At 41.3% G+C, this 24,126-nt stretch overlaps 1 protein-coding gene and 1 pseudogene across 4 annotated transcripts in view; both read right to left on the reverse strand.

The window, feature by feature from the left end:
• LOC125887275 (uncharacterized) overlaps positions 1-24,126 on the reverse strand; it is a 753,166-nt pseudogene that overhangs the window by 452,125 nt on the left and 276,915 nt on the right.
• The window catches only part of LOC125887928 (cytochrome P450 2F2-like), a 68,249-nt gene that overhangs the window by 36,961 nt on the left and 7,162 nt on the right, over positions 1-24,126 (reverse strand). For 2 of the 4 annotated variants that reach the window (XM_049575073.1, XM_049575070.1), the window contains exons 3-13: positions 22,907-23,084; positions 15,189-15,351; positions 13,376-13,528; positions 12,977-13,137; positions 7,998-8,066; positions 7,681-7,785; positions 5,652-5,790; positions 4,944-5,029; positions 4,533-4,634; positions 3,249-3,390; positions 1,734-3,159 (exon numbers count right to left, since the gene is read on the reverse strand). In XM_049575073.1, coding sequence (XP_049431030.1) covers positions 2,972-3,159; positions 3,249-3,390; positions 4,533-4,634; positions 4,944-5,029; positions 5,652-5,790; positions 7,681-7,785; positions 7,998-8,066; positions 12,977-13,137; positions 13,376-13,528; positions 15,189-15,351; positions 22,907-23,084 — 1,486 coding nt within the window. In that variant the 3' untranslated portion in view covers positions 1,734-2,971. Of the gene's footprint in view, positions 1-1,733; positions 3,160-3,248; positions 3,391-4,532; positions 4,635-4,943; positions 5,030-5,651; positions 5,791-7,680; positions 7,786-7,997; positions 8,067-12,976; positions 13,138-13,375; positions 13,529-15,188; positions 15,352-22,906; positions 23,085-24,126 lie in introns of those variants that run through there. The other 2 variants (XM_049575072.1, XM_049575071.1) reach the window with 2 other exon arrangements.

The following is a 24,126-nucleotide window of genomic DNA, read 5'->3' on the forward strand; positions in this document are numbered from 1 at the left end:
CCTTTAGATGGAGTCTGTGTGATTGAAATGTTGTTGTTTTTTTACTGATGTGCATCATGGACACTTTTGCATTATAACTTTTGTTTTGTTCAACAGAACCATTCACGTTTTGTTGTATGGGTGTTGTATGTAGATCATTGCATGGTATTGACAGTGAATGAAACAGATGAATTCAATTATAATTTGTATCATTTCATTTATTTCTTAAATTGAGAAGTTGCGCAATTGGTCTTATTCTTAAAATAAGTAAAACAATCTTTTTCCTCTGCATGGATTTCATGCAAACCATTGTTGTAGCTTGTTACTGGCAATTCTACCTTAATATTAGTTGTGATATCTTATTAAGAAAAAGTTAGATATACTTTCTTAAAATTAGATTCTTTTTCTAATGCAAAACTTGTTTGGCAAGATTAGTTTTCTTTTTAGGCAAAGAATAGGAACGATTTCCCAGAAACAAGTCTTTTTTTTTTTTACTTTCTTAAAAATCCTTTTTTTGCAGTGAAGACACATAAAACAACCACAAAGAAAGACAAAACAAGCACAAAGAAACAAAAAAGAATATAAAGAGACATAAAACAACTACAAAGAAACATAAAATAACCACAAAGAGACACAAAAGGACTCAACACATTTTTCTACACAAGGAATTGCCCTTGGATGACCAAAACAAGGACCTGAGCTTCAGTCAGAGATAGATGGATCTTTTTTTTTTTCTGAAAACAAACCACTTAATCTGCTTTTATAAACATCAAGATATACTCAAAAAGTATTTTTCTTGTTCAAACTCACATTGAATGTTAAAGCCATTACCCAAAGCTGTCCACTTGAGGGAACCATTAACTCTGTTGTCTTGTCTTGTCTTCCTCAGATTAAAAACACTGCAGTGGCCAAACTGTGTTAACATTATATTGTGCTCAGACAAACAATTGTAAATGCCCATACCATAAAGATGAATGACACAAGGCAGAAGCACTATTTGTTAACACCAAAAGGTGCTACAGTTTTTTAATGCAGGGTGATGTCACTGTATTAATTAATGGGTTAAAGCTGTTCACCTTGAGATATGGTTGTAAGAGCAGCTTCCCATTAACACTTCTGTAACTCTTAACATTTTGTGACTAACACTACACTTATCATTTATTTTACTATGGATACTGCTTACTTTGTACAGTCTACGCTTAAACCAAGATAGTTATACTCTTTTATTTTTCTGTATTAACTTGATAAGAACGTGAAAATACAAAAAAAGGAAGAAAAAATACATGCTGACCTTAGTGGTTTGCTCTAAAAATATAATACATACTGTAGATGTTTTTTTTCCCAGCTACACACATGTACTGAATTACTTTATTTAGATACACCTGTGTAACGTAATCTAATCAGATAGAACAACCCATAGTAAAACTACAGTACCTTCAAATCTGTATCTTTATATTATCGTTAATGAGAAGAAATGTATGCAAAAAAATAAAAATAAAATATGTATATATATATATATATAGCAATTGGTATGGTTTTCTTTGACACTGTAACAAAGGGCTGTGATTCTGTCTGTTTGTGAGTGAGTGATGAAGTCACTTTTCTAATGCTCTTTACATCCCCTATGTTTGATATTTTTGAATGGCAACAAGCAAACAAACAAAAAATTTAGGGCAGGTGTGGAAGCAATTTTTGGCCATATTTTAGTCTACCAACAAAACAGAAACACAATGGGAAGACTGGATTTTGTTAATATTAAAGATTATTTTATTTAGCACAAAGATGCATATCATTAAAATGCAATATTCAGAAATGTTACACACCAAAGTAAAAACACGACAAATACGCCAGAAAGCCCTCCATCATATCAACCCCATGTAAACCAACTGCATATTAAAGCATTTTTTTTTTAACAAACAAGTGAACATTAGGAGTATATATCAAGGCATGTCATGGAAGCAACAAGTTCTCCAAATGAAACGACAAAATACGTTGTTTGTCCACTAAAGGAAAAAACTCAATGTGGTTTTCTGATCTTTCCTATAAGCATGACAATGTAGATTCTCCATTACTTCCAAAAAAGTTATAAAAACGTTGAAAAATAAGTCTGTTGTATGATGTTGCACTACTGCGATTAAGGTTTGCTTAGATTAAGGCAATAACAACTTGGTTTATAAAAACTCCATGGTTTGGGTTAGAAAAAGTACTTTAAGGTAAGAAGACCTTTGTTATATGGTTACAGCAATAATCAAGTGAAATAAACACTCAGGATCACTGCTATATGCAAATAAAAAACTGGTAGCTCACCTGGCAGAGCAAGTAGTCCATATACTACAAATTCTGAGTCCTTATGCAGAGGTGCAAGTTTGATTCTGACCCTTAGCTGCATCCCCCCCTTTCCTGTCCATGCAGCCATCTTGCTGAGGTCAAAATATTGGACATACTACACAAGAGGTCAGTGGCCATCCTAAAGTCTGCACTACTGACGCAGTCTGGAGCCCGTTCCAGGACACCACCGTCAACATTACCGCGTCTGTGGTGGATTTAATTTGTAAAACAACGACACAATTGAACCCAAAACTACAGTTAAATCATTTCACAACCAGAATCATCTGGAATATCATAAAGACACACTCTGTGTGGCTGTCCCACAGCTTGGGGCTGCAGTCTGGAAACAGCCTACAATGTAAGAAGTGCAGTAAAGGAAACGGAAAGGGAATATATTGCAATTCACAGATTGAGGAAACTGACTGGCATGTCGCTGAAGTTATATTTTATACTTATGATTTCATGTTACAAATTCATTGGTTGATTTATCAAAAGAGCTGGAAATAGAAGTTCGGCAAGTAAAGTTAGCCCCTAGGCCAAACAGTGTGCCCAGTAGGCCATACAAAAATGTTCCAGATTTGTTGTTGCTGCTCAACATGTTGTTGGCTGGTCATTTTCTGTTTCCTGATAATGGTTAAAACATCATTTTGGATAAATTCTGGGCTCACTGCATTTCCCTGAGTTGGACCTTCATGCGATAAGGTTTGGGAGTCAGAGTGACCCCATAGACCGGGGTGTAGTCTGGCTCTCCTGCATCCTCAGGCCAGATGAACTTAAACTTCCTCAACAGCGTCACCAAGATGAGGAAGAGCTCCATACGAGCCAGACCCTCTCCGAGACACATGCGAGGACCTGAGACACCAAAAAAACCAACCTCAAAGTCATCTAACATGTAATATAACACAGTGAGACCAGTGCTGTTTGTTTTTATGCTCTCATACCTGCAGAGAAAGGCATGAAGGCCTCTGGTTTCACAAACTCTCCCTGGTCATTGAGGAAGTTTTCAGGGTTGAATTCACTGGGGTATTTCCATTGTCCCTCCTCTCTCAGCACTGAGGTCAAGTTGGGGATGATCAGTGTACCCTGAGGAGAAAATGAGTAAAAGAAGACAGGGCATAGTGGAAAGCAGAAAATGTTTGTAAGAGGTTTGATTTATTTTAGCTACCCAAGTAATAATAATGATGTTGCTACCATTAGGGTGACCATATTTTGACTTCCAAAAAAGAGGACATTCAGCCGGCCATGACATAGCCTACTTAAATGATACTCGCAGTTTACTCAAAGATGCCTTATAATTTTAATATATTTAAATTTTATATTTATGGATAGAAAATTCAGTTATATTACAAAATAATATCTCTCAAAGACAGAAATTCAGATAGGCCCCAATAGGAACACATACACATACAAGAGTGTGGCGATCCGAGCCCGACAGTACCCAACGGGTCGGGCCGGGTTTGGTCAGAAATGTAGCTATAAGTTGTATTCAGGCTCGGGTCGGATTCGGTCAGCTTTCAGTGAAAATGTACTGTAAAAATAAATAAAATCCTATTGTCTGTCCTGTTTATTGCTTGGGCACTGTTATTTACGTGACAACACCTGAACATAACACACAGACACACATTGGCTGTTTGTTTCTACCTCTCTCCTCGCTGGAAGTCTCGGACCTCCAGCCGCCCGCCTCTGCCTTGATTAAACGCTAAAAATAAAATAAAAGAGGGAGACAGGTTTTTCCTATTTTATCTTATTTTGTTTTATTTCTCCCTCTCCTCTTGCTAGAAGCGTTGGACCTCCCGCCTCACGCTCCTGTCTCAAACACGGAGGTCTCCCTCTCACGGAGCACCCACGGCATACGCCCGGCCTGTTAAATAGCCTGTAACCGTAACAACTGTGTGACACAAACTCAGTGCTTTGGTCATTAAATAATGTCAGGCTCGGTTCGTGTTCGGACAGAAATATGCTGCCCGTGCCGCACTCTAACACACACACACACACACACACACACGCACACACACACACACACACACACACACACAAACACACACACAAACACACGGAAAACCGGACACTATCATGAGTTTATAAAAAAAAAACCCTGGACGTCCCGGACGGGACGTGAAAAGTGGACATGTCCGGACAAAAGAGGACGTTTGGTCAGCCTAGTTACCATTATTTCTGTATGGTACAAATAGTATGGTAACTATTTGAAAATCTTTGCTTCTTACCTTAGGAATGGAATATCCCATGAGTTCTGTGTCTTTAGTTGTACAGTGGAAGACGCTGAGTGGAACAGTGTTGGCTACCCTCTGCACTTCATGGGTCACAGCCTGGATGGAGAGATTTTAACATGTTCTTGTGCTTCATCTGACTTGGACAATGAAAACAATGCAGGCTCTCAGAAGCTCAGCCAGAAAGAGCAGACCAATAAACTTGCAATATGGGCACCCACAAGCAATATGTTAACAACCAGGCAAAATAAGATCGTAATAATAAATGTTGTTCAAAAGAAGTTATTACAATTGATCCACTCCAAGGCCCCAACATAAAGATGTTCACTCACAAGATTTATTGTTTGATTTTAATGTGAGCTTAAAATAATAATTTAAATATTATGAGAAATCTGTCTGATGATGTACCTGCATGTAGGGCATGTTGTGTCTGTCATCAAAACTGGCTCGATCCTTCCCCTCCAACACCTTGTCTATCTCCTGCTGACAACGCTCTGAGAGGTACAGCAGAGATGTAATAATAATATTATTATTATTGTTCTTTGCTACATTTCAATTTATTTCTGTTACAGAGAGTGTTTTGAAATGTAACAAAAAACAATACATAAGATTGGAAAAAAACTTAAGTAAAGGTAAAATTAATGACAATACATAACATATATAAAGTCCTGAGAAATCAATCCAAATCAGCAGCTGCAGCAAAGAAAAAGCTGATTGTTGTTTGAACACATATATTTGGTATTTCTGCACTCTTGTCATTTACCAGCTGATATATACAGCCATACCGATATAACATCTCCGATGACTGATTCATCAGTCAGGCTTTTGCCTGTAATATTTACAACTGACAAAAGATGGTTTCTTTAGAAAGAGAGAGAGAGAGAGAGAGAGAGAGAGAGAGAGAAACTTGACTATGACTTATGTCTTGGGACTAGTAGGCCTTTTCCCATAACATATATTTTTAGGTGTGTTCCTTGAGGCATGCTTTTGTGACTTTTATGAAAAGAATTCCTGTGCATAAAAAAAATTGATGGATGAGACATATTTTAGACAGAAATACAATGATAGAACCATAGAGCCGATCACAGAAACAATAATTAACACATGCAGGCATACCTTGTACATGTGGGTAGGTCATAAGGTAGAGGAAACCAGTAAGCAGGGTGTTGGAGGTAGTGTCAGTCCCAGCAAAGTGAATATCGAGAGCGTACATAGACAGTTGTTGTTCTGTAAATGAAGAACCATCACCACTTCTCTAAAAAAAAAAAAACAAGAGAATGATTGTTTTAAGACAGACAAGCATCAAATGCAATTATACCTTACTGATCCCAACACATACACACCATGGGACATGATAACTAGCACACATGCATGCACAAACATCAGACCTGCCAACCTGTACACATTTTGCGTACCAGGCACGCATTTTGACATCAAAGTACGCTGGTACGATTTGATGCTCTAAAAGTACGCATATCACTCAATCGCGCATTTCGCCGGTTTCAGTGTATTTGTCTATGCAAGATGTCACTCAAGTTGATACCCGGTGAATATAGGCGCGTAGGCGGAACGAAAAGATTTCGGCCAATCAGATTGCTGCATATTGCCCCCCCCGCCCTCCCATCCACGGCTGACTAAGAAAGATGCGCTTGATTCAGTTCCATCCAGTTAGACAGTGCACTGTCGCCCTCACCGTCAAGATAGATGAACCCTCTTCGCCCACACCTCTGGGTAGTCCTCAGTGATGACTCTATCAATTCAAACAACGCTGACAGGTAAAATGACGTAAGAAATGCAAAAATTGAGAGCTTTGAGAGCTTCTGTCTGTAAGCAGTTAGCTTCTGTCTGTAAACAGTTAACTTTAGCTTGTGTCTATTAGAGCTAGCTTCTATCTTAGCAGTTAGCTTCTGTCTGTTAGCAGTTAGCTCTTATTAGCTCCTCACCATCAGCTCAGACCGGAGTTACCGTGTGTTCAGTTCGGTAGACGGCAGCACCTTCTCACGCTCGTTTAAGAAATCTCACTCCACCACCGACTCTTTTTTTATTTATTTTTTTACGCCCTCTAGTGTGTTCACTCGTGTGTGTGTGTGTGTGTGTGTGTGTGCGGGCACATGTGTGTGCGCGCCCAACAGGGCCGTGCGCGATACAGAGAGCAGGGGAGATTGTAAATGCGTGACCATGTAGAGACAGAAATGACACGCGGTCTGTAAATAAGATAAATAACATAAGGCTATTTAGTTTGTTTAATAAAATTACAAGGTATAGAGCTGTTCTATAGGAAAGGTTACCTTAAGTGACTTCTTTGTGATCTGGCACTATAGAGAAAGTAAAATTAAATAAAATTAACTTGACCGTCAAGGGGGGGCGGGGCGAGGTGCTCCCCTAATAAAATGGTAGGGCAAACACTGAAGTAAATAGTGTCAAAGTCGCCTGTCGTTGATACATTGCTGGTGAGAATTGTACCAAGGTAAGCAAATTGCAGACAAATTTGCATTCAACTGTGTTATGAAACCATGTGCCCTGCCTGAATAACTATAACACACTTATGATAAAAAGACTTTTTGTTTGATGAGTCTGCTGAATTTCTATAAGAAAAAAACAAGGCAATAAGAAGAGAGTAGTTCTAATAGGTGTTGTACTACACAAGAACATGATGAGGAATGCTAATGTAATGCACTTGTCTATGATCTATTATCTATTTCTGTATGAAATTGCATGAAAATAGGATTTCGCCATGTGATGTTTCAAAATTTTCTCGGGGGAGAACCCCCGAATCCCACTTGAAATCTTTCTTTTTGTCACAACAGGACATATTACTGTATTTTTTAAGCAGATGATCCATGCTACCATCAGATTGATGAAATTGACCTTGATCTGTGCCATAAAACAAATATTGGGCGTCTATGGACCTATGTGGGGCTGAGGCCTATAGATATGAATATGTAAACGTACGCTCGTTTCTTCTGTTTGCCACATGTGCATATTGACTTTTATGGTAAAAAAAAAAAACCCAAAAAAGTGCCGCCGTGTCCGCATATGTTCATGACCACGCACAAGTGTCTGGTAAGGTGGTACTCATAACCTTTCTTCAAGGTTGGCAGGTCTGAAACATGTGCGTTTGGTAGTGAGCTGACTCTCTACACACCTTATCCATCTCATCCAGGTAGCAGTCAACAAAGTCTCGTGGCTGTCCGGGGACCCTGGTACTCTTGTGCTCATTCAACAATCGTTTTGCAATTCTCTGACAAGTCTGAAAAACATTCAAGTCAACATTCATAGTTTGTATTCATTTCATTTTTTTTCCCTTATCACTGACAAAATACATATAATTTGATTGGCACTGTAACATTATAATTTTTTTTCTCTCTTTCATAATCCTCATTTCAATATTCTTACCATTTACATTGTTCTCATAATTTATTATAAATATTTAAATCAAATCTCTTGGTCCAATCAACGTACCTCAACATTCTTAAAGGCCTTCATAAAGGGCAGCGGCAGGCTACGAATCATAGGAAGAGAGTCATATAGCTGTGAAAAAAAAAGAAAAAGAAAGAAAGAGAGATTATTAAAATTCTTAGTTTATTTGAATCCAAATGTGCAGATTCTGTGTCCTGGCATGAAGTGATGGAAAATAGGTGGTACAACATAAAGTAACTGCTGGAGGTTACTTTTAAACAAGTTAATTTGCAAGCTAAGATGCTTTGTCAAGTTGGAAAACAACACTTAAATGTTAGTAAGGCAAGGTGAGGAAGTTTGTCAAGCTGAACAAAGATGAGTGGAAAAGATGAATGGATGGAAAATCCATAGTAAGGATGCAGATGCAAAGTTTGACCTCTATAACAATATAGCAGTATTTTTTGCGTGGCTCTGGGCAATTTAAGATGTGTATTAGGTTAAAAAAAAATTGCAATGCATTTTCAAATCTAATGCAGGGATGTCAATGTCAATCTGTCTCAGGAGGTCAAAATGTTAATTTGTTGTTTACGACCAAATAATACCCATAATACTTTTTTGTTTTGAGCCAATTAACAGATGGGTAACACTTTACCATAAGGTACAAAAAAGCAAGTAGCCTAGTTACTAACGGAACTAATGATGAACTAATGAGCAGATCACTTCCTGTTCTCATTTCTTCAATCCCGCTGCTTGGTGAGTTGAACTCATTCAACAACACACAGCATTTCACAACACATTATGCTCCCTAATTCTCTGCATTCAGCGGTGAGTTGTGTCTGCATGTTTTGTGACTAAAAAGCTCCTGCTATCATAACGGTTACAAATGTCAATAGTGTATTGGTTGTATAATGTGTTACTAATCAGCCCGCTCTAGCTTAGTGGTTAGCAGCCTGGTGTATTTGTATGTATGTGTCAATTAGCTCCCACTAGCGTAGGGGTTAGCATTGTCAGCAATGCTTTGTGTTTCTATGTGTAAATGAACCGAAGTTGCTAGCTAAGCGGTAGGCCACAATGCTGCCATTCACAGCAATGAACAATTTAAGGATTGAACATTACAACAGCCGTGAGTCATTTAACGTTAATTATACTGTTTTATAAGTCAGGTTGTTTTAATCGACTTTATGGATGATTCTGTAATCTTGCTTTGATGGCGAGCGTCCCACAACACCTGGATTCGCCTCCCTCAAGTCTGTGGTAGGATGAACTGAACGTAAAATAAACTGAATGAACTGAACTTTTGAGCCACAGTGAAGTGACTGAATTCTGGAAACATTTTAAACTGAAAGGCCTATATGTGTGTTTTGTATTTGTTTTATTTATTTTTGAAGAAAATGTATTGTAGTCTGTGTTGTCCACACACATCAGGCTCCCAAACAAATCTACTGTCTTCTGTGCCTTTCTTTACACTTAGCTAATCCCATTTGCTACATTGAAATTGCAATTACTGGAGGGATCAATCATGATTTAAGGAGGAAGGATATTAGTTATTTGTCAATAAGCTTGTAGCACCTCTTAAGACAGACAAAAAGGATAACAAAGGTAATAAATAAATAATGATTCTGTACTCATTAACTAATTTGTTTGATGCTATACTTTACTTTAGGGGACACAAAAAGGGTGGCTACTGGATATGTCCGTGGAGATTCTCAGTCATCAAGGTCATGGTAATCATAAGTGCTATATCGTAGGTAACTGGACTTGCCTGAGTTTCTTGAAGATGTTTCGACTCTCATCCAAGAGGCTTCTTCAGTTCCAACTGACTGGTACTGAGTTGCAGGCTTTGTGAACCCTTACAGAGTTGTTGACGTTGCCCAACTGGGCCTTTGCAAAAACCTCAAAAAGACCCAGAATGAACAGAGAGGCAGAGACACAAAAACGAAACAACATCTCCATTCCTTATGTCGCAGGAGTGTCTGAGAAATTCGGGAGGATCTTCAACGAACACCACATCGCTGTGCACTTCAAACCCAGTAACACACTGAGACAGAAACTTGTCCACCCCAAGGACAACTCACCCAGACATAAGCAGAGTAATGTAGTGTATGCAGTTCAGTGCAGCCAGGAATGCACAGATTTATACATTGGGGAGACAAAACAACCACTCCACAAGTGCATGGCATAACACAGGAGAGCCAGCTCCTCGGGTCAAGACTCGGCTGTCCACTTACATCTACAGAAGAAGGGACACTCCTTTGAGGACAGCAATGTGCACATCTTGGACAGGGAGGAAAGATGGTTTGAACAAGGAGTAAGAGAAGCTATCTAAGTCAAGCTGGAACGACCATTGTTAAACAGAGGAGGTGGCCTATGACACCATTTATCACCCACTTACAATGCAGTCTTGGGATCCCTCACCAGACAATTTATCACCGATTCTCACCTAGTCCCATCTAACCCTAACAACACACAAGATGGACTCTGTAAGGGTTCACAAAGCCTGCAACTCAGTACCAGTCAGTTAGAATGAAGAAGCCTCTTGGTTGAGAGATGAAACATCATGCAGGTCCAGTTATCTATGATATACTGTAGCTCTTATGATTACTGGTCAGGTAATGATAAAGTAATGATTCAGCAGTCATCAACTACTCAGTGTGATGCTTCCCTTTACTTACAGGAACACAAAAAGGGTAACTAATGGTCAGGTAATACTCAAGTAATGTTGCAGTGCTTAGTAACCACTTTGTGGAGAGACTGAAGACTGGCCACATGGAGGTGCAGGGTGTACCAGATTGGTGCTGAGGGGCTCAGGAGTAGCTATTACTTTCCAGCCGCTGGGGTCCTGGATAATGTCACTGCCCCCTTCGACCATGCATATATTGTTGCTTATTTGTTTATTATTGATTAATGTTATTTATTGGGCTTTTGATGCACAATCTGAAGGGGCTGGCGGGATTACATTTCTCTTAGATTACACTCACTGTAGAGCCCTTAGAACCTATTTTACACCTGGTGCAAAGCAATGCACAATCCAACTGTCATTGCATGTTTCATACTGACTGAGTGATCATTTTCATACTCAAAGCCCATGTTGTGTAGGTCGCAAATGTACTTGGGCCCATTTGTGCACCTGCGTATGTAGGTCTTAAAATTAAGTGTCTTCTAGTGCATTATTGGTGTATTATTATCATTATTGTCAGCAAAAAGCAATTGTGTCACTGACAAACAAAAACATCATAAAATTGGTGCAGTATTGTCCTGCTATTATAAGAGCGCATTATTCAGACAGTAAAATACATTGGCAGGTTCACAATGCGCTTGTTACACACGGAGGCTTGGATAAGTTGTGGGTAGCAAAATAATACATCATTAATGGGGAAAATATTAATTACATTTGCTAAGATGTAAAAATAGCAGAGAGCAGAGCTGATGACAGACTCCCCTTTAAGAGAGACACTAAGGGCCCTATTTAGATGGTCTAAAGCAGACGGCGGGGGCGCATAATCCATGTCGCAAGTGTCATTGCTATTTAGATGCAGGCGCAGTTGTCATTTTCACGCCCTGCGCCCTCGTCGTCTAACTAGCAAATGAACTTGTGCTTCTCTGGGTGTGGTGGTCTAAAAATGAGGAGTGGTCAGGCGCAGTCATAGTGCATTGCTAGTTAGATGACGTAAAAAGCAAATGTGACCAATAAAAACCTGGTCTAAAGTCAACAGCGCAGTATTTCGCTGTTAAACAAGTTAGTAATATGCGTCTCTAGGCGGGTGCACAACGCACGTGCACTCTGCTCAGACACACACGGAGCAGCCACACATATGCAAAAGATAACAAATAAAAATATGATTACAATGTGAAAGGTTATTATTGTGCACATTAAAATATTTATCAGAAACACGTCTTAATGGTCAGTCATTAATCAGAATGATCTAATTGCAGTAATAATGATCATCATAATTTGTAATAAATTGATAACTCTAAATTGTCCATAGGTGTGAATGTGAGTGTGAATGGTTGTCTGTCTCTATGTGTCAGCCCTGCGATAGTCTGGCGACCTGTCCAGGGTGTACCCTGCCTCTCGTCCAATGTCAGCTGGGATATAGACTCCAGCCCCCCCGCGACCCTCAAGAGGATGAAGCGGTTAGAAGATGGATGGCTGGATGGATAATTTGTAATAATGACAAATGAAATTGTGAAATTATCTGACCAATCAATCATTTTTTTGATTGAAAACCAAAGCCCACACATTGCATTTATTTTAACATGTTAAACTAGGCTACATTATATTATATTATATTGTTGTTATCTGAGTGTAGAGAGGACACACATGCAAATAAGAGGCAGAACACAGCTCTAGGAAACGTGAAAACAATTAACAAACGTGGGTGGGAGAGAAAAGCTGAACAGGTCCTAGCTGCAGGATCAGCACCTTGGGGAGCTCCGCGGCAGTCCTGACAGCTGTGCTCTGTTATATGATGAAAACAGGTTTGAATAATATTCCACAGATATTTAGTAAGATCTTTCTTGTATTAGTGATCCCACGCCTGCTTTACCTCGGGGAGCTTGGGTGCCTGTCTGCTGTCCCCGTAGATCTGGTTCTGACGGGCCTTCACCTCCCACACGAGGAGATCCGTCTCCTCAGCTGTAAAATGCTCACTCTTTCCAGTTGGTAGGTCCGCCATCTAACTAGCTCTCCGCCATGCGCTCCAATCGCGCCTCTTTTACAGGGAATGAGAGGTGACACTCTGATAGGCTTATTGAATGATACGCCCATGCTAATTCACAGAGTAAGTCCAACCCTTTTAGACTCTCCGCCATGGCGCACAGTCTAAAAACGCGCTGTCTAACTAGCAAGTGACTGGGACATGCCCACGTGGCACACGCCTGGCGCTTCACGTTTTAGACCATCTAAATAGGGCCCTAAGTGGACATGCCCTAAATGCACTTGTATCATGCACTTTAGACCATGCAGTAGATTGCATAATAGGACCTTTAGTTTTGTTGATATTTCTGAGACAGGTTTTAAGGCAGAAACATGTTTGACTCACCATAGCCCACGGTCCATTGGCCAACTTGGCATTCTCAGTAAAGCACTGAACAATCACTTTGATGAATTTGTCATCATACTCGTAGCGTGTACCAAACAGAACCTGGCAGATGATGTTGGACGCTGCATTATGAAACATGACTTGGGGACTCATGGATTTGCCTGTAAAAGAAATACTGTTGACTAATACACAACATAGCATTGTACAACAATATATAAGAACAAAAACTAACACCAGCATAATGCAAAACTCTACCTGACATTAATGGAACTGTATGATTGAAATCCATCTTGTCATATTATCAAATAACAGAGTATTTGTGATGCTCAGATGTCAGTGTCACTGATTAAACTTTACCGCCATTCATGTAATGATTGTGTGGACCCACAGATGACATACCAATGCTCTTCTCCAGTGTATCAATGATGTATTTTATCTCTCCATGAATCCTTTCCTCCATGGAATTCTTCCCCAGACCAAAGTTCCTCAAGGTCATCAGAGCAAAGCGGCGATGGTCCCTCCAACTTGGGCCATAATCTGCCAGAATCACTCCTACAACATGTGTAGTGACACAAAGAGCATACAGTGTGATCTTACAGGTCATCTAATGTAAACTTTTCTCACTGTCCAATGTGATCATTGCTTTTCTCTTCCAGAGTTCATCTACTTTCTAGTACTTTCTTACTCTCCAAAGTACTTTAAAATGTATTTTCTTTAAAAAACGGAATAGTGTAATGTACAAACCTATACACGTTACATAATGCTTGTTTTCCCTCCTTTTGATTTGTGTGGTGTTATTAGTCTGTAATGTGTTTTGTGATAAACTAACAAAATTGACCTAAAAACAAGCATTTTTCTTTGAATGGTGAAGAGGTACCTTCTACAAAGACCAGTGTGGGAGGTAATGCGTCACAAAAGTAACATGTTATGATACTATATTAATTGAAGCAGTAACAAAGTAATAAAACATGTTACCAACATAATTTTGGGTAATGATATTATTGTGTTTATTTGAACATTTACAATGTCATGTAATGTGTTAACATCCGAAATAAATTCTTGATTGTTTTCATTTTTCATGTATTCACACTGATCCTGACTGCCCCACTTCCGCCAGTGCGCCAACAGAAAAAATAATCCTGGAAGGTTATTGTGTCTTGTCATGTCATGACAGACAACATCACAGAAGGGTGCCTGTGATCGGTACATCTGGCTCACCATACTGTACATTATCATGTTCAGTGTGTTTCTTAATTTACCTGCAACGTCAACCAAATATCCTGTTCTGCTTTTGCGTCTCAAAGCCACTAGACAGTAGTGGAAATAAGGAGCTGGCCTCTGGTTTGTTTTTCCTTGTCCTGGTGATCGGCACATCTGGGTATATTTTGTGTATGTTTCCATTCACATCCCTTACAACTGCAGGCATCACCAGCACACAGTCCTGTTCTTTTGCATAACTCTCTGACTGGTGTTGTTGTAGCTGACCATCACACCGGGAACTGGCAGGTGGGTCTTCCAGCTCCAGTGTATTAATTCAACCTCAGCAATTGTTTATTGTGTTATATATCATAGGCCCACGATTATTCAGCTATGTCTCACAATCCCAGACTTTGATCCTCTACCTGACCCTCCCTGTGTCCAAGGCTATTTGTTTATTTCATGGCATTTTAATGCAAAGTGGTAACCACTGTATGTGAATGCATGAATGGGTCAGACCTGGAGCTTCTGTGCTTTGATTACCTGCTGTGAAACAACATGACCTTCACCCATTTAAAATGCTCATTCATTCCTCTGAGGTAAAAGTAGCGCAAAAGTAGCGTAATAAGTAATTTATTATTACATTCACAATGTCATGTAATGTGTTACCATCCAATAAACTGTTTATACATTATACTGGTAGCTGTCCCATCCATACATACCAACCCGTTCTCATTCCCAGATCATCATATACTGACGCTTTGCAGTTGTGTAGTGGTAGTGGATGAGGTGGGTGTACTACGTAGGTGGGTAGATTACCGTGAAGGAGGTCGGTATACTTTCACATATAGTATTTCAATGCTTGTAAACGGACGGTACATGAATAGGAAGAGATACGTTATTGACATATTACTGTACATACTTTGTCTGTCTGATTGCTTTTTTTTTTTTTTTTTTTAATTAGCTAAGTTTGATAATTCATTCTCTGCCCTGTGAAACCTCATGTCTCTTTTACCTTTCCTATCGGTAGTGTCATTGACAAACAGGTCTTGCGGTCTTCCAGCAAAATCAATGCCCTTGGTCACTAAAGCCTCCTTCATGGCCTTCATCCCGTGGATGATTACAGCTGGTCTTGGACCCAGGTACAGACTGTAAATATTTCCATAAGACTTCCTCAGCTAGTAGAGAACAAAATAACATGTCAGTGTTTGAAATACATATCATATGACTTCAAATGAATATTACTTTTTACAGGTGCAATTCACTTAAATTATAAAACATATCTGCCCTCTTAGTTCAGTCTTAATGGTCTCATCTGTAAGAAAAACCAATTAAGAAACAGAAATATTTAGAAAGAGTAATACAGCATAATAAAAACATTAAGAAGCACTTTACATCAGGTAAAGCAAGCAACAAATAAAAAAGAACAATTTTTGGTAACTACGAAGCGTGCATGTTAGTTGCTTAGTGTAAATTAAGTCATTTCACTGCACACACTAAAAATGGATGTTTGAATCTATAGCACCTGGGCTGTATTCACAAAGCTTCATATTGCAAAGTGTTGCTCCTAGTGACAAAATATTACGAAAATTCTCAGAATTGTGACGTTTTCTTGGAAGGTCCCTTTTAATTTAAGACTAGGGGCTCTAGTTTCCCAGCGCAGCGCAGGGTGGCGCAGGGTGGCGAACCCCGCGCAGAGCTGGTTTCAAGCAGCGCAACCCGAGGCGCGCTCAGTTTGGTAGTTTGGCAGACCGAGGTGCGCTGAGATGGGTGGGGCGGTGCAGCAGGGGGAGGTGTCGACAGATCCAGCTTGGCGCAGTGACAGTTTCGTGCCAAAAGGCTTCGCTGAAGGTGGGCTAAAAGCTTGCCATCTGAAACCAGGTCTACTGTCAACGCAGGGGGAGCGCAGCCGGTGTAAGCCGAAGTTTGGCTGACTGGCGGACAGTGCGCACACGTCACCAAAACCTCACAGGCAGGTTTCCAGAATGTCAGGGACATTAACAATGCAATAAATACCCAAAAACCACTATTCAATGCAACTATCTGCAATCAACACATAAATGTATCTCTATACCGACTGTCCCGTCACATCTGATGTCAGATCAAAGGGGATTGGCACCGTTTGGCACGTTTGGCACGCGTAATGGAAACCCAACCTGATTTGATTAACACAGCTGCAAACTAATGAGTTCCCATCCCTCTCAGCCAACCACAAACAGCCACAGCATCAGATAGGGAGTATATATTCAGCATCTGTCATCTTAGAAAAGTCAAAAGAAAAGAAACCGAGTGAGACTGCGAGAGAGAAAGAGAGAGTGCGCGCGCACGAGAGAAACGCAACATTGATTTACAATTGTGGTGACCTCCTCCCAGGCTACCTTTGCATCATCAGCCCGTGGAGGTCTGCTCGCAGTTCCGTATATTTGGACACTGCGAGCTTGGACCCCCCGGACCAAAACATCAGTTTCCTCCTGGGAGAAGTTTGGCTGTCTGTATAAGTGGTCATTTCCTTTAAGGTCTAAGATGCTCTGTGAATAACCTTTATCTATAGGAGGACCTTGGGCTCTAGTTAGGCAGCCCGGGCGAGGTGGGGGCGCAGCGCACCTGCGCTTCACCAACTGGGTGTGGCCAGGCGGATTTTGCAAGTTTGGCACACCGTGCGCCCTGGCGCAGCTATTCCTCTTTCCCACTTCCGTCCCTCCTACCTGCGCAAGTCGGAAAGAGGGAGGAGAGAAGGCGTGGAGTGGGTTTTACACACATCACACCAATCAAATGAGCCCCTCTCCTCACCATTAAATGCGCCCCATGAAGGCGTAATGAGAGTTTACTCAATTCGCCATGGCAGAAGAGAGCAGCAGCGTCAGGCAGTACTTACTCACCCATGCCGAAAAGAAGTCCAGTGTAGTTTTTTAATTCACAAAACTCGTTACTGCGCTCAAGCCAGCTTGGATGCACTTGGATTACAACGGACTAGCTGTTCTGAGGATTTTGAAATGCATTAGCGGAGTTTTATTACATTTTCAAAAATGATTTTGGACGTGGGTTCCATGTACTTCAAGCGTATGGAAAAATCTGGCTGGCTGTTATCCTCCGATAAGTCGAATGAGTTACTGAGGTCAAGCCAGCTGACGCTCGTTTTGGCTTGGTTAAGTCAGCTGCTCCTAAATTTTGCACAGACAAGAAAGATAGAAAGAAAGTTAGATAAGATACTACAGTGGGGACCAACTTCCATATTTAAAAATAAAAAGAAGAGCATTAAATTGTGTCACGTGACCTGGGAGCTATTGAGCAACAACAACAACAACAACAATAACAACAAAAAAGAAAGACAAAGAGCAATAAATTACAAAGACTATTAAAATCTAATACAAAGAGGTGTGTCTTAACCAGCCTGTGTACTGACATGATCCAGCACTGATTTGGGGTCATCAGGTCACATGACCTGGGAGCTATTGAGCTAAAATGCTATATTTTTTCATAAAAATATTCATTATAGCTAGCTAACTTTCTTTCTATCTTTCTTCTCTGTGCATTTACTGTAAATGTCGCAATATGGACGTACTTAAAATTTAGGAGCAGCTGACTTAACTAAGCAAAAATGAGCGTCAGCTGGCTTGACTGCAGTAACTCATTTGATGTAACAGCCAGCCGGATTTTTCCATACACTTGAAGTACATGGAACCCACGTCCAAAATCATTTTTGAAAATGTAATAAAACTCCGCTAATGCATTTCAAAATCATCAGAACGGCTAGTCCGTCATAATCCAAGCGCAAAATTGTCTTGAAAAGACATAATTTACTCCACATAATTTCTCACCGTAGTCTGTCAGCCTGCAGGCATGCTGTGTTTACATGGCAACTCTTGCGAGACTCGAGAACGAGAACTCATGGTATCTGCAGGCCAGTGTTTACATGCTACAGTGTTTAGCTAACTACATTCTACAGATAGCGACACACACACGATCTCTGTTTGAGCTAACTTTGAAAGTCAGGATAATGTCAGACTCTGCGGACTTCGAGCTACTGGAGTTGTGCTGACTTGCTGTCAGACATGTTTTAGCCCTTTTCTCAAAAGATGGTTCTAGTGTGTGCGTTTCCTGGGTGCTTTAATTGAAAGAAGTGGTGGAGCAAGTTGAGTTTCTCTTGAAGTCTTCAGCTTTGCCGACTGTGTCGCCACTGAGGACAGAGGTATGTCCTTTATAAACTTTTTACACCTGTAGGCAATACTCAATGGTCATTCTTTATAGCGTCCATTTGTGGTAGCCTACCTCACCGGTTGTGGAACAGTGCTGTGTTGCTGTCATTAGATCTAAGAAATTATATAGCAAAAAAAAAAAAAAAAAAAGTAATTTTTTTGACCAAGTGAGGGAGGGGCCTAGCCTGAGTGTCAGACTGAAGCTCCCAGAACCTTCAAACCTACTCAGTTGAGTGGGCGGGGTCTATGGTCTGGAACCAGGCTAGGAGGGGCCCCTTGGACTCCGAGGCTCCTCCACCTCGCGGGGGGTGTGGGGGTCTACTTTACGGGCATGAGTCACTAAGTACTACAGAGAGCTGTCACTATGATATGGTGTAGGCCAATATTTTCTTCTTTTTCCTTTATACTCATTTTTTTCTTTTGCCAATCACATCCGTGATTACATAATCAGTGTCTGATTATATCAACTTAACCTCGTGCCTGTTTCCAGGACACGTCACTACATCCTGCTGCAGCAGAGACCACAGGTGACGCTGAGGCTTTTTTTGCTGGTGTGCTACAATTCACGCCAGTAAAGCCTAAGGTATCCAGTGATCAACCTGAACAGCCACACCCAAGAATTCAGCTGGTATTAACAAGTCCAGAACCCAAAGGAGAGCGGACACATCCAACCACGTCTGGGACGTACCTTGCCCTCCCCCCAACATGGTCATCAGTTTTGTGGATTAAAAAACTACACTGGACTTCTTGTTGGCATGAGGGTGAGTAAGTACTGTCTGTATTTTCATTCTAAAGTGATCATTTCCTTTTAAAGAGCTCCTAAGGTGAAAAACTGTCAGGAATAAGGACAAGGACTTTTAAGGGGCTTAAGAGTTTCTTAAGCAGAGGAGAAAATGGTGGAGAGACAAAAAGTTCAGAGAAATATTCTCCAAACGCTGGATGTCAGTGAGTAAATGAAATACTACACATTAGATCCTGCAGTGATAATATCTGTTGTCAATGTCATTAGGGACACACACACATTTCCCACCTAAAACTATAATGTGAGTAATATAATGATCACAATACTAAGATATTTAGAAAACTGGAAAATGCAACAGTGCAGCAGTGATGACTTGGGTCTGTCTAACCTTCCATCAGCAGAGTGATCACACTATTAATGAAAACACATTCACAGTCAGCAGTTCATTTAATTTCCACTGGGTGTCCACATCGTGCAGGCTCACAAAAGGGCGTGCCTGTAACAAACAATCATATCTGTTAAAAGAATGCGTCATAACCTCATAACCAGGGGCGGACTGGCCATCTGGAAGTTCTGGAGAATCACAGAACGGCCGGTACTCCAGGACGGCCGGCTGCCGCCACGCAGTCATCACCGTTTTTTTTTTTTTCCCTCCCTGATAATCTACTGGTGCACGTCCAGTCCGCTAGGTGGCAGCCTTTAAATTGGATGTCAGCCAGCCCATAGATATCTATGAGCCGGCCGGCCGCCAATCAAATTGAAGAAGAAGGAAATGCATACGTCACGCAAATCGAGCAGCCGTGTGCAGCAGGTGCAGATGGGAGAGACAGCGTGAAAGAGAACAATATGGATACTGGTATTAATCCAAAAAAACAGAAAGAAAAGGGTGGGGCTGAGAAGGTGAGGGAAAAAAACAAAGGCAATTAGAGAGTGAAGCCTCTAAATGTCGAAAGTTAACAGAAATGTTTGCCATCATGTGTCAAGATTTAAGTAGGCCTATTTTGACACCCGTGTCTGGGGCTGATGAGTTTCCGTGCACCGGTTGTTGTGGGCTGGGCCGAGTCAAAGTACAGGGCTGTTTTTTGGTCCCAGTCCGCCCCTGGTCATACCTAGCAACAGGGTCAACCACACCTCTTCACTAAGGTAAAAGTTTCTGACCCATCCATTTCCTCTTTCACTCACTGCTAAGCTAGGACTCCTTACTAAAGGAATTTTAGGTTAAGTTAGGAGCTCTCTGAGAGTTTTCAAAGAATGTTTGTGAATACAGCCCCTGGACTTTTGGGGTGGAATTTTGTTTGTAGTGCTTAAAGGATTAAAGACTGTAAATCATCTATAGCAATGTCTTTTTCCAGAAATGATTCCACAATTTCTTGACCAGTGCCAGTCCGCCCCTGGTTATGAGGTTATGACGCATTCTTTTAACAGATATGATTGTTTGTTACAGGCGCGCCCTTTTGTGAGCCTGCACGATGTGGACACCCAGTGGAAATTAAATGAACTGCTGACTGTGAATGTGTTTTCATTAATAGTGTGATCACTCTGCTGATGGAAGGCTGACACAGACCAAAGTCATCACTGCTGCACTGTTGCATTTTCCAGTTTTCCAAATATCTTAGTGTTGTCATCACTTTTGTTCTGCCGTTGTATCATTGTTGTTGTATTGTTGTAGATGTGAGCAACTCTCTAATGAGACTGACCATAAATTTTATCCCTGCACCATCTAATCTATGGTGCTTCATTAACTCACTGTCATCCAGTAGAGAGAGTATTTCTCTGACCTCTTCATGTTTCCACCAATTTCTCTTCCGCTTAAGAAGCACTTATGCACCTTAAAAGTTCTCCTCCCCGCTCCTAACAGGAGCTCTCTTATGGGCTAAGGTGCTCTGTGAATAACTATTACCTTTAACAGGTCCTAGACTTAAAGGTAGGATCTGGAGGATTTTCAAACAAAACAAAATATAGACATATACAAATGAAATCCTGCTTAATCATCACCTATGGGCTACTGCTCATGTGTGGTGGTGACTCTGTTTGCAGAGCTCCTGCCCTTTAGCTGTACTTTGATGTTTTTGTGAGCTTGGACCGCTTCTGGGCGGAGATTTCCCCAGCCAATGAGAGAGCGCAGGTGCCGTGCCCGAGCATGTCCGAACGTGTCTGAACGTGCACCAGCACGAGCCTTGCCTGAACATCTTCTGTGAAGCCTTCTTCTGTACCTCCGGGCTCCGTACACCCGGGAGAGTTGAGCCTGATAGGAGGGGCAGAATTTGAATGTGTGTTTACAAACAGCAACTGGAAAATCCTCCAGACCCTACCTTTAACTTAAAGGGGAAATTCTTTGAAAAAGTCATAATTCTAATTCTTTGTACCAGGACATTGCCTCTTTAAAGGGAGGCTGCTGATTTTAAGAGATTTTTCCATTGAGTAAGCACCGCAAACAAACCCCTTTCACCTACATCGTACTGAAATCTCAGCAGTGGAGATCCCAAAATCTCCCCAAAAAATTTGCTTAAAAGTATGTATTGTGTCTATAGATTGACAGCACCCAATGTTTATGACCTGTATAGGCCCGTTTCCACCGCAGGAACTTCGGGGTAATTTTATGGGGCTGGGGCCGTTGGTGCGTGTGTCCACCGCAGGAACCACCCCCGAAGGACAGAGTTCCGGAACTTTTACGGGGGCTAAACAAGTCCCTGCCTCGGGGTAGGTACTCAGAACGGCCCCGAAAGACTCCTGGCTGGGGCTTGGGGATTACTTGGTGCTGATTGGATATACTCAAGGGATGTGATGTCAACAGAAAGCAACAAAATAGCCGGCATTTTTAAAACTCAGCAGACGAGGATTAGCTCGTTCATATGGCTTCCTCTGCCATGTAAAAAAAACTCACTAAATGGCCCGTGAAAAAAATATCTTTTCCAGCGGATATCTTAGTTACAACATGATTGAGCTAGCAAAGCAGTTTTGTGTTGCTATGTGTGGTATTTATTCAGTTTTGGGAAATCACGATGTCTAGAAAGCATCAGTGGCTGCCGCTGACAGGGACAGCTAACAGCAGCAGCAATGCTAACATCAGGATGTCATCTGTTAAAGGCCTCCCATTGTCGGATACGACATGAAACTACTCCAGTTAGCTCAATCATGTTGTAACTAAGACATCCGCTGGAATTTTTTTTTTTTTCACAGAGCATTTAGTGAGTTATTACAGACACCGCTAAGGGCTATCAGCTAACGGCGTCCCTACGCCGCCCCGGTAAATGGTCGCGCAACGATTACATCACATCCAGAGCCCGTAACTTTACAGGAACCTTCCTCCTACTCCGCTCTCTCAGTGGAGACATGGCGGTTGAGAGGGCCGAGCGAGAGGACATTCCTGTAGTAGTTCCTGCCCCCCAAACAGTACCAGGAACTTCTTCAGGGGAAACGGGCCTTATTACTGGTTGGCTATAGTCCACTTGCAGAGTCAACTCAGTACAAACAGCAACAATGTTGTGTAATCACATGAAACAAGTAGCGGTCTGATGAGAGCAACCTTGACCCTTTAAAGCATGTTATACACGGCAAAGATTTTAATGGCTTTTATGTATGTTTTTGGTTTACACTTTTTTGGATTCATAGTCTAAAAGTGCAGTGGAGCAACTCTTTAACCTAATAACTATCAGAAAAAGCAGCCAGGCGACCACAAGTGTGAGTACTGAGCCATTATAGACACATTATAAGTACTATTAACAATAGTTACATCAATGACGAAAATTTAGGGCATTGTAGGAGCAGCATTATTCATTTCAGTGTTTTTCTTACTCTCTCAAAGTCCTCCAGGGGGTTCTCCAGGCTCATGTGCAAAATGTTCCCCAGTATGGGCAGAATAGGGGGTCCTGGTGGAAAGTTTTTGGGCCTCCGGGGTTTGAGTTGAAGGATGAGGAAGCCAATGCAGAGCCATAGCAGGATGATTGAAGCAAACATGGTGGACCGAACTGGACTGAAGAGACGAGATGATTGACCAGTTGGTGAATGAGAACATCAAACACAAACACAATCTCTGATGGACTCTGGCTTGAATCGTTCACTTTATCAGTTTAAAATTAATTTTGCTAATGTCAGGCTTGTTGGTAGAGTGGAAGAAAGCTAATGAGTTACAGCCAGTGATGGAATATAACAAAGTTGCCTTCATTTACTCAAGTACTTTACTTAAATACAAAATTGAGGTTCTCATACTTTACTTGAGGTCATGGACCGCGGAACGCATCTGAACAAGGGGGGCCATAATTTCAAGTCATGCGGAGGGGGTGGGGGGGCATATGCATTGAAACAGACAATATAACTGACGTTGCGGAGCACTTTTTTTTATTCCGACGCCACACGGTCACATCTACAGTACACGCATGAACACGAACACATGCTTGCTCAGATTAACCCCTCTGATCCCACATTCACACACAACAGGCCAAGCCTATTTATAGGCTACATAAACGCACAGATGAGGCCACAGTGGAAGCTGGAGTAATTTGATCATTTTGTTTTTTCTGTTTACTTGAAGAAAATCAGATATCGACTTCTGTCTCTTCATTTCCCCAGATGCAGCCAGCGCAGGTGCCCGCCATTAGCTCGCGACATTCATGCATAACGTATTGATAAACAATGCACTTGATAGGCACACTAATATCAAATCAATATGCAGCAGGGAGTTTTTTTTTAATCGGCAGCAGTTGGTTAGAGTGAGTGAAGGTGTGTGGTGACTTGGCTCGTAAAAACACAGATGGGCTACAACTTAGGCTTTTATTCATATAAAATAGTTTGTCAGAGTAGAGCCCTGCGCGGGACTGTTTTCTTCATCACGCTCCTGCCCGCTCCGCTGAATTTCTGACCATTACCGCCCGCAACCGCAACGTGTGCGTTAGACTCCTGCCCGCTCCCGCAATGTGTATGTCCACTCCCACCCGCTCCCGCAAAACTCTGAGAATTTATGCCCACACAATAATAGAGATGCATTGATTTTGTGTCTTCTCCCATCCCGCAGGAGA

This window comes from Epinephelus fuscoguttatus, linkage group LG4 (genome assembly GCF_011397635.1).
Source record: "Epinephelus fuscoguttatus linkage group LG4, E.fuscoguttatus.final_Chr_v1".
Taxonomy (NCBI): Eukaryota; Metazoa; Chordata; class Actinopteri; order Perciformes; family Serranidae; genus Epinephelus; species Epinephelus fuscoguttatus.